The sequence below is a fragment of the Ceratotherium simum genome, chromosome 3, assembly GCF_057802395.1.
Source record: "Ceratotherium simum simum isolate JZ-2026a chromosome 3, ASM5780239v1, whole genome shotgun sequence".
Classification (NCBI taxonomy): domain Eukaryota; kingdom Metazoa; phylum Chordata; class Mammalia; order Perissodactyla; family Rhinocerotidae; genus Ceratotherium; species Ceratotherium simum.
The window spans coordinates 1,493,705-1,504,830 of NC_141902.1; the positions used below are offsets into that span (position 1 = coordinate 1,493,705).

At 38.2% G+C, this 11,126-nt stretch overlaps 1 protein-coding gene across 10 annotated transcripts in view; it reads left to right on the forward strand.

Annotated features, from left to right (window-relative positions):
• NIN (ninein) overlaps window positions 1-9,243 on the forward strand; it is a 94,738-nt gene extending 85,495 nt beyond the window's left edge. For 8 of the 10 annotated variants that reach the window (XM_087421749.1, XM_087421741.1, XM_087421768.1 and 5 more), the window contains 2 exons: window positions 2,590-2,703; window positions 5,137-9,243. In XM_087421749.1, coding sequence (XP_087277875.1) covers window positions 2,590-2,703; window positions 5,137-5,346 — 324 coding nt within the window. In that variant the 3' untranslated portion in view covers window positions 5,347-9,243. Of the gene's footprint in view, window positions 1-789; window positions 1,313-2,589; window positions 2,704-5,136 lie in introns of those variants that run through there. The other 2 variants (XM_087421781.1, XM_087421786.1) reach the window with 1 other exon arrangement.
• Window positions 9,244-11,126: the final 1,883 nt, after the last annotated feature.

Here is an 11,126-nt window from a genome sequence, read left to right on the forward strand (position 1 = left end):
TCACAGTGGCTTTGCAAAGTCCCATTAGCAGTAGAGTTATACATTGGAGCAGCTCTGTTTTCCTCTCCTGGTATAGATCTATGCTTTGTCATGACCTACTTCTGTCGTCTCTTCTTTCTAACAAAACTTAAAATTTTTTGTCTTTTGTGCTTTAATATCCATGTTTTTGGAAGCTTCCTGTATTCCACTTTAATTTCCAAATATTAAAATTATATTCTTGAATTAAAATTGTGATGGTGGGATGTTGGACAGATGCTTCAATTCTTCATTACAGACTTGAATTATAAAACCTTGACCTCAGTTTTTAATGGACATTTTAAACCAAATGATTCTGCTCATTGCTCTCTCTTACACACTGTTTTCAAAGCATGATCTTCCCAACCCACCCACCAATGTTTAAAAATAAAAAACGTCCTTTTACTCCAATTATTTCAGGATTAGATAGACAAAAACTGTTAAGACTTTTATACTAAAAAAAAAATTCCTCCAGTCAGATAGCAGGGTGGACTGCTCATGGCTCTCAATAGAATGCTACTGCGAGCTCTCCTGTTTCTGGTAACTGAGCTGACACTAATTCTAAGAATACAGAATATTATTAGAATCTGCATGTTGCCTCTGTGTGTGGAGTGATGTGATCTCTTCTCCCTTTGTGTTGCTTTGCTTGCATTTGTAGTGTTAATGTGTGTGCTTTTAAGAGTTGTTTGTATCATAAATGTGTGAATTTAGACTCCCCCAGAAAACGTTATCAGGACATCAGGGTGAAGTGTACCACTTGCCTTCTTTCTCTAGGCCTTGCTACCGGAGCAGCGAGCAGTGCACGCAGACTCCTACAGAAGGATTGGGCACCTGTGAATACTAGGCTGCTACTGATGGCATTTCTTACATGGCAGATACTCAAAGGCACATACCCACACACACCACACACACACACAGACATAAGCTGAGACGTGTTTGGGATTCAAGTGTTCTTTTAAATTTTATTATTATTATTATTATTATTATTATGCTTCTGCAGTATTATGTCTCTTGTTTATTTACGTAGAAATGGCAGATTTTTGTGAATCAAATTCACAAATTTCAGCTTGTTACAAATCATTTTATTTATACCGTTTAAAGAGTGTGGATTTGAGATTCTTAAAGGATGTATTCTATATATTTTCTCATTCCATATGTTGTAACTATTTTTAACAAAAGGTACTACTTTTATATATGGAATTTGAAGAAAATCAGGGCTATTTATACGGTTTTGTATAAGATGTATAAACTTTTTTGACGAAAAGGGAAAATTTTGATGAAACAATAAAATAAATTTTAAATCTACAAATGCCTTTGTTTTTTCTCTTTCCTCACTCTTGCTATGCTCCACGTTCTTCAAATTAATTCTGTTATTATGGTATTTTGTTTTGCTTTGTTTTTTTTCAAGGCAAGTAGAAGTCAGGCATTTTCCATTTATGTCTGAACTTTAAAAAGCCATATCTTTTAAAAATATAGGATTTTTTTTAAAGAAAGATGTTCTCAAGGTCTGATTTCTTGAAATTTACTTTCTGCATTGGACTTTCTTGCCTACGATTTTTGTCTTCAAATTAGTCACATGGTTTAGTTGTTTCTTTTATGTTTAAATAAATGCTATTATTTACTATCCAAACAAATGTTGGCTTGCAACTCGTTTGGTCATTCTGCGTGCTTTTTAAAGGATGCCTTCTGGAGAATACTTATAAAGGCAGGTTTGCATCAGCCATGAACACCTGAGTTTTGCTTAAACATCTGAAGAGCCTTTCACATCTGAAGTTCTGTACGTGGACACTGGTGGACTGGAGCGGGGCACTCAGCTGCACCCTCTCTCTCTAGGTCCCTGTGCTCTCCAGAACCCACATTTCCTAATCCATTGCTGTTGTGTGAGGAGAGCAGGAGAAGCCAGGGCTCTTTTTCTGCCCTCTTGTTTTATCTGGGAGTTGTCTGTGGGGAGAAGATTCTTAATTTTAGATCTGTTTTGATGGTAAACCCATCCTCCAGTCCAGATGTTTGCTTCACGTTGACAAGTCAAGTTGGGAAACAGCTGACTAGAAGCACTGGCAGGAAGAGGCTGATTATTATGGAGAAAGAAACACTAATACCCTCACAGTGATCAAAGGAAAGACAGACACGCATGTTGCAAGCTGATGGACAGGCGATCCTGAACAAACTCGGCCTTGGTTTGTTACTGAGAGGCCCGCAGTATTGCAGGGACCCAAACTGCAGATGGAAGGTGGGTGCCCACCTTTTCACTTACTCCGGATACCTGTTTTACCAGAAGTGCACACAGGTATTAAGTTATGGGTTTTATGAATTTTGCTTTATCTCAGGGGAAGATGGTAACACAGGTAAGATTTTTTTAAAATCTTTGATTCTTTCTCTGATAGAGTTATTGTTCTAACGTGCAACCCCTGCAGTGTTCAGAACTCCCACTTCATCAGGAATCCACCCTTCCTATTACAAAGGCAGACGTCTGCTGTCCTTTCTCCAGGCCTTTTATGGGGAAGTCAACTACTAGTGCTTTCTTTTCAGTGTGGCATTATTTGGAAATGATAATTCACATTTTCTTCCCTTCAGGGAAACCAGGAACAACTGGTAACTGTCATGGAGGAACGAATGATGGAGGTTGAACAGAAATTGAAACTGGTGAAGAGGCTTCTTCAGGAGAAAGTGAATCAGCTCAAAGAGCAAGTGAGCTCAAGCCGTCTCTACCTACCCACCTCACGTTCCACTTGTAACTCCAGCTTTTCCTTCCTTTAGAGCTATTAACTCGTTAGCTTTTGTTGTCTAATGAAGGCAGTTCTATAAACGTATAGAAGAATTTAGGATTCATGCTCCCCCATACCAGAATTCAAAAATATGAATTCTGGGGGCCAGTCCCGTGGTGTAGTGGTTAAGTTCGGCATGCTCTGCTTCAGCTGCCCGGGTTCGCGGGTTCGGATCCCGGGCGCGGACTGGTGACCCACATACAAAATAGAGGAAGATTGGCACAGATGTTAGCTCAGGGCGAATCTTCCTCAGAAAAAAAAAAAATGAATTCTGTGTCCTACATTATTTTTTCCAAAGCTCTTTTAAGACATATGTTTGTCCACAGTTTTAAAAATTTGCTAACAGTGACTCACACACACCTAAAACATTTCTAATGAGGTTCAGCTCAAATTGAATTTTTATAGGTTTTTTTTCCCCCAAGACAGGAAATATTCCTATTTAAATAAACAGAAATCTTATATTGGTAAAAAATTGGGGGATAATAGATAGAACTTGAGCTTTCCTGTCTGCAATAGCTATGACGACCTCAAAAAGTACCTTATGGCTATAGCCAAACCCCAAAATGCTGTGCTTTGAATTAGAATCCAGACCCTGAATCCAGGACCACTAAGCAGCCTGATCCTTTTCACCTGCTGGTGGCAGCTGTGGCCTCAGTGTTTAGTAATATTTTGTGCATCCACTGAAGAGATATGCAAAAAGGACTACTTTCTAGGAAAGTTTTATAGCTTCTTTGGAAACAGAGATTGAGATTGGCATGGGAGGGGTGTGGGGGTGGAGGGCAGAAATTGCCCAACCTGGTTTTCTGGATACATAACACCTAAGAAGAATAATCCCAAGAGAGGGTCTTAATGCAGAGGTAGACAGGAACTTTCCTTTGCCCTATATCTTAATACACAGAATGGAAAGAAAACGTCCTGTATGATGAGCATGTATTCATTCAATCCTTTAATCATTCATTTATTCAACATATAGTAAGTATGTCCCAGGTCCTGTTCTAAGCACTAGAGATACAGGGGTGAACAAAACAAAACCCCTGCCCATATGGAGTGTAGTTCACCTACAAGGTACCGAGCATTTGGCCAGGTAGTTGTTTCAAAAATAAAGAAAATGGGGTCCACTCTTTTCAGTAGAGGGGACACAGAAGAAATACTTGATCCAAGGCAGGGGAGTTTAAAGAAAGTTTCCTGACGGCCTCTTAAACCGAGTATTGAGGGTTGAGTAAGATTTGAACAGGTGAAGAAATGTGAGAAGGGCATTCTAGGCCGTGGGAACATCGTGGAGTTATAACAACTTATAGAGTGTGGACATCTACAAACTCTTTGGCATTAACAGTTCATACTGTCCTGGGAGAAGCAGAAGAAATGAGAGAGAGAGGGAGGAGCGGGCATAGAGAGCCTTCTGTGCTGAGCCATGGAGTTTGAATTTCATTCTGTGGGTAATGAAGAGCCATTAAAGTGTTTTTTAATGGAAGGCAGGCAGGGAGGGAGGGAGGAAAAGCTATATTAGGACAGTTAGGTAGAGAGTAGTCAGTATGTTCCGCTTGCCAGCCATCTAGGTTCAGGGCTCCACTGTTAACAGCCTTTATCACTGTCCTTTGATATGCTAATAAGTTAATTAGCCACTCTAGAGTTGTTCCTTATTCCCTTAAACCCCTATACTCATAGATGCCCTGATTGAAATTGGGTGTCAAATGAGGAGTTAGAGGTATAATGAGGGAAGGGGATTGGAAGGCATTAACAGGAGCAATAATCCAACTATCCCAAGGCTGCTGACAAGTTTCCCCACCCTCACTTTGGCTCTGTCTTCTAACCGTAAAGATTAGAATATATCTTCTAGACAAGGCTTTATGCAAAAGAGGAAGAGTTAAGGAATGGTAACTGCTGAAGTCTTGTCTGTTTGTTATAATCTGGGAGCCAAATCCTAAATATCAGTAGGTTGTAGTTACGAACGGGAAGCTCAAGTTTCTTTGTTAAGAACAGAGTTGAACACAGCTCGCACCCTACACCTCAGAAATTTAAGTTAAAAAGTATTTTGATATTTTTAGAAAATGAATAAAAGAATAATACCTAATTTATTTAGGTGGAAAAAAACTTTCATTTCTGAGCCCTCAAATGTCAATCTGTTCTTGTGATTAGTGACTTCTACAAACATGTGATGCAAAGAAACAGCTTGGAATAAGTGGATTTGCTCCACTTGTATCCCTGATGCTGGGTCTGATGTAAAAGCTGTATTGTAAAATAAAAGAGTATAATTGATAGAAGCCATTTGCCTTTATAAACAACTGTCCTGTTGTCAGACCTTAAACTTAAAAGAATCACAGAAATGGAATCAAGATGTTTCTGGTTCTGTTTCTAGCTCTGCAAGAATACGAAAGCAGATGCGATGGTGAAAGATTTGTATGTTGAAAATGCCCAGTTACTGAAAGCTCTGGAGATGACTGAACAGCGACAAAAGACAGCAGAAAAGAAAAATTACCTCCTAGAAGAGAAGATTGCCAGCCTCAGTAATATAGTCAGGAATCTGACACCAGCACCATTGACTTCTACACCTCCCTTGAGGTCATAGCAAAGCCAAAGGATACGCTCTTATTTGTGCACTGTACTGAAATGGATGGAACACTTCACTACCTTCTCTCAACATTTATTTATTTTGTTTTTTGTGAAGAAGACCAGCCCTCAGCTAACATCTGATGCCAATCCTCCTCTTTTTTGCTGAGGAAGACTGGCCCTGGGCTAACATCCGTGCCCATCTTCCTCTACTTTATATGGGCTGCTGCCACAGCATGGCTTAACAAGCGTTGAGTCGGTGCGTGCCCAGGATCCAAACCGGTGAACCCCGGGCCGCCACAGCGGAGCGCACGCACTTAACCGCTTGTGCCACCGGGCCAGCCCCAACATTTTTTTTTTAAAGAAAGAAAACCACCTTTAATGGCTTAAAGTGAAGCCTAACCTAAAACTGCCAGCAACAGAGCTGGAGTCTCCATTCATTGTAATTTGTTTTTCTAAATAGACTGTAATGAGAATTGCAAACAAATATTCACTGTTCAAGTTATTCCCAAGTTTTGAATTTTTTAAAAATATTCTAATAGCCACCAAGAAGGTAGATATATGATAATTCAAGAACCTTAAAACCCCAGTTCTAAATGAGTTTTTAAAAATCATTATTATGTACAAATCTATGTGTAAATTTCAGATGATTCAAGTCTGAGATCTGATTAGTTGGTTATTTTAATCTTTATTTTAAAACCAAATGTATGCCTCTGACACATTTAAATATGGAAAGGTCATTCTGTTTCTAATAGTCGTGGTTCTCTGAATTAACTGGTAGACATTCTGTTTGGTAACAGAAGCCGTGCTCAGTAACCACTGAGGTGGGAACTCGACCCTCTAACACCTGTATGATAGTATCGCCACTCATGATGTATTAACTAATGTTAAAACTTTTCTTTACGCAGCATTTTTTTCCTTCTTAGAGGTTTCATTTGGGAGCTTGTCCTCTAAGAAATGGATAAAGCCACATTCTTACAGCATTTGAGCTGTAGAGAAAGCAGTGAGCAAACCACTTTGGAGTAAACAGCTACTCTTAGAAGAGAGAGAAGCGAACTATGTGGTTTGTAGTTCTCTCGCTCTCAAGTCTTGGAGTTCATGAACTCACATTTGAGGTTGCCTCAAGAACTCAGGGAACAATACTTTAAGCTGTCTTCCTGAAATACTGTAGGGCCTCTTTAAGAATTCAAAATGTATAAACCATGTGACCTTATTTATTTGTCTTATATTTAGAGCAATAGTGGGATTTTTATTTCTACATTTTTAGTGAATTTAATCTTCTGAAACAAGGCCTTGATTTTAGAGTTAAAAACCTCTTCTAACTTATGGAAGAGTTATCATTATTTGTTTGCTTGTTTAATATAGGTCAAAATTTCCACACTTCCTATTCCTCTACATCTCAAATCTGACCATAAGAATTTCTTACTGTGATAAGCATTGGCATGCCATCTGAGGGAAAGGAGTACCAAATAGGATTTTCCATTCAGTCTCAAGATCAAAACTTTATAGAACAGTAAACATTTTAGATTGGATAACTTTTCCCCCCCAAGTAAAATCTCTGCTTCTAGCCCACGTCAGCCAGCAGTTGGTGGAGGACTTACTAGATGCAGGACGCTAACAAAGGTCATCGCAGCCACCTGTTCGTCTGCGTGGGAGAGCAATCAGATAAGACAAATTCACTGTGATGTATTCCAGGGAGGCCAAACCCATGGATTTACAAGAGGTATAGCAGCATAATCGAAGGCTGCTTTATGGGCAGGACGAAAGATGGAGCGAGCTGCCTAAGTCACACGTCAGAAACTCAATCTCAACAAAATAACTTGCCTCAAGGGACTTGAGCTGTTCCTTGGGGCCTAACCGCTTGTTACCAGTCCCACGGCTGACCCAGGAGTCCTTGCTACAAGAGCTGGGACAGGGCAGGGTCGTCTGTGGACTGGGAGTTCACACTCAGGAAGCGGCCCTTTTCATGTTTGGACAGCTCTTATCAGCAAGTCCCAATTTCCCCTGGAAAAAGAATTAATTTTAATCCTTCCCCCTATGATTACACTTCAGAATAGCTGATATTTGCTGTCATGCCTTCCCTAATCTTTCTTCTCCAGTGCAAGCATTGCTAGGAAACTCGACTACTTGTATGGCATTGGCTTTAACAGACAATCTTTTTCACTTACAACTGTGGATAGGCCTAGACTAAGGTCGTAAGTAAACTAACGTCTGTGGCGTACTTTTGTGATATGCTTCAAGGTACTCAAGGTTATTGCCATCAGAACTGAACACCAAGTATGTTTCTCAAATAGCTGTCTTAGCATGTGATCATGTGTTGTATTTTATTTTTTACATTATGAAAAGTATAGGTTAATTTGTTGTAAATCTGTATTTATGTGTATATAAAATGCTGTACAATTAATGTAAATATGACTTCCTGGAAAGTTTTAGACTACATTTAGAATCCCTTTATCCAAAATCAAAATGCCACTCAAATGAAAGCTAATTTAACCAACATCTAGGTGCTTCATTTCTTGCTTTACTGCACTTATAAGATTGGAAGAAAGATCAACATGAGAAATATAAAGTTACCTTAAATTTATACATTTGTGCAGCAGTTTATTTTTGTAAACTAGTTTAGATTGGGAATCTAACTAGTTTATAATATAGGTTACAGCTTTTAAAAGACCTTTTAAAGAGATTAAGCTGTTAAAAATTAAATGTTTAAGATTTTGCTTTCAGACTTTATAATAGTACTCCTTAAAATCACAAGTTATGCATTATTTTATAGTTATTTAGCTGCTTGTTTGCACTGGTTGTTAAACTTTATTTTGATTTATTAAGAACAGTTATTTAAATTAGTTTTAGAAGATGGGATCCTCATTTCAAGGAAAGAGAATCAAGTTTGCCTTTGTGATAATAATAGTTGCACTAAGAAAAGGAAAATGTGGATGGTAAAACCTACATTGCTCTGTTTTGCTTTCTTCTGCTTTTTAGAAGCCTGAACTCTCAAGCTCAGATTTGTGAAGGGAGAGAAAGGGGAAGGCTAGAACCACCACAGTATTTTATTTATTTTTTCTAAAACTCTTAATAAATCTAGATTTTAAAAACTATTTTAAACATCAGTCCTTCCCAGAAGCTTCCAATGCATTGCTTATGCATTCGATCTGAAGCATATTTTACATAAATAGATCACAAAGTCGTAGGCTGTCAAGGTGTAAGAGGAGCTCTTGCAGGTCTAGCATTTCAATGATGTACCAGTACCCAGGGCAGGTATTATTATGGGGAACTTTTTTTTTGAAGAATGAATAAGGCTTTATGGCAGATTTTAACATGTGAGAATGAATTTTTTATTTTTCTGATTTCTTTCTTTTTGTCTGAGGAAGGGAAAAGAGAAATGTGTTGCTATTGTCAGCATCTTCAGGGTACTCCCAGTCAAGCCCAGGCTAGGTGCTTTGTGACAGTATTAAGCAAGTCTGGTTTTGAATGGATTACCTGTAATGACTCATTGGAATGATATAATTATACAAGTAATGCCAAAACCAAGTCAGAGCCTAATAACCAAAGCATTCCATATTTAAAACTTATTCATGATGTCGTGTTTGGACCTATTTGAACTGTAAAACGGTTTTGGTTTTATGGCATACAGATAGCTGTTTAATAATAAATCCAAGTTAGCTTTTTGTTTCTCAGCTTTTTTGAATGATTTAAGTTAAATTTATTCTTGTGAGAAGACATTATCACAGCATGATTTAAGGGAACATGGGTTTTGTGAAGGAAAACCTGAGTTCATCTAAAGCCATCTCTAGGATTCTTTTCAGATAAAGATTACTGTGTATGTGTTTATAGTGACTTTGTATATTTCTTCTTAGCCATTCTATTCTAGAAAGATTTTAATATGAGCTTAAAATGTAAATAAATAATTTTGCAAACATCGCTCTTGTTTTCTATACACCATGAACTTTTATAAACAGTTTGTGTGTTTATCACTGGTCTTGAGAGTGAAAGCATCAAAATATTGCACTAAACATTCTACAAATGCAGAATCTCCACCCCGACTCCAGACCTAATCAATCAGATTCTGCACTTTAAACAGATTCCCAAATGATCTGTGTGTGATTTAGAGCACTGGAACTCCACGTCTGTCACAGAATGGATAACTTGCACGCCAGCCAGTTTGGGGTCCCTGTTCCCTGTTGTGATTCATGATTTACTTCCAGAATCCTGACTTACCCTCAGACAAGGCCCTGCTTGGGACTTTCGGTGCTTCAAAGGTGGCTTTATTTCACTCCACCATCTTTCTGGGTGATTCAGACTTTTTTTTTTTTGTGAGGAAGATCAGCCCTGCGCTAACATCCATGCCAATCCTTCTCCTTTTTTTTTTTTTTCCCCCTTTTTCTCCCCAAAGTCCCCCAGTAGATAGTTGTATGTCATAGTTGCACATCCTTCTAGTTGCTGTATGTGGGATGCTGCCTCAGCATGGCCAGACAAGCGATGCATCGGTGCGTGCCCGGGATCTGAACCCAGGCCGCCAGTAACCACTAAGCCACGGGGTCAGCCCCGACTCAGACTTTCTTAGTTGAGCTGCTTATGAGTGATGAGATATATGAAATTATAGGCACAAAAAGTTAACCTGAAAGCACATTAATATGCTGAATACTGAAATGTAGAATGTAAATGTTGGCCAAACTAGACCCATCTTACGAGCCTTGTTTTATTTATTTTCAAAGCTTTTATACAAACTTCTCACTGCCTTTATGAGGCAGGAACTGTTATTATCACCATTTTACAGATTAGAAAACTGAAACATAGCAAAGTTGTGAGTTACTCAAGGCCACTTGGCCAGTTAGGTAGGGAACTCAGGACTCGAGGCCCGGGTTTGTCTGTATTAATATGTTGAAACACTTGTATCAATTTCTACTTCAGGCAAACAACATTTAATCAGTGTTGATTGAACACCTACCCTATGTACTGCGCTGGAAGAAAAATATAAAACATTGCTGGTTTTCTGTTTACTATCTGATTGGGGTATAGTAGTAAGATTTATGCACAAAAAATGTATATGTCTATACAGAAGAAAATCAAGTTTTATTGAAGGATTCAGTGCTATGGGCACTAAGATAAGGAAGATTAGTGTCCTCAGGTATTTTAAGGTAGAAAATGGGGAAGTTCTTAACCTGGCATTAAATGTAATTCTGCACTTCACTGAGATTAGTGTAACCTCTTTGTCTTGTATTCTAGTCTTTTTGCATTGAAAAAGTCATTTTCTCTGTAATATATACCTGATGTCCATTTTCCCATAATAAAGGTTTTGTCCAGAAGACCAGAATTTTTACCTAAATTATGCAAAATGTCTAATCTGTTGATTGAAAAGTTAAAAACTTAATCTAGACAAAATGTCATAAGTCACAAAAAGTGCTTTTTATTCATTGTTTGGTTTTGCCTTATTTGCAAATCAAAAAATGGCTAATTTTGACAAATGGATATATTTTTTTAAATTAAAACTCCACAAAGGGGAACCATAAAACTGAATCGGTGAAATGTTGTAAACTAATGAGTAGGCAACCATGTAAAATACAGCTGGATGCCCTCATGTGAAAATATTTAATTCTGAGAAATAGTTACATGAGATATGCTTTACTATTTAAGGCAAAGTAGACAACTCTGAACAGTCCTTACAGCCCAGAGGAGCGTTTACCAATAGTTTTTCTTTCGTGTTTGGAGATTTGTCTCAAGATCTCAAGCAATAAATAAGCCCTAAACCCGTGCCAGGTGCTAAGATGTTATCCAGTATTAAAATGCTGTGGACAATAAAAA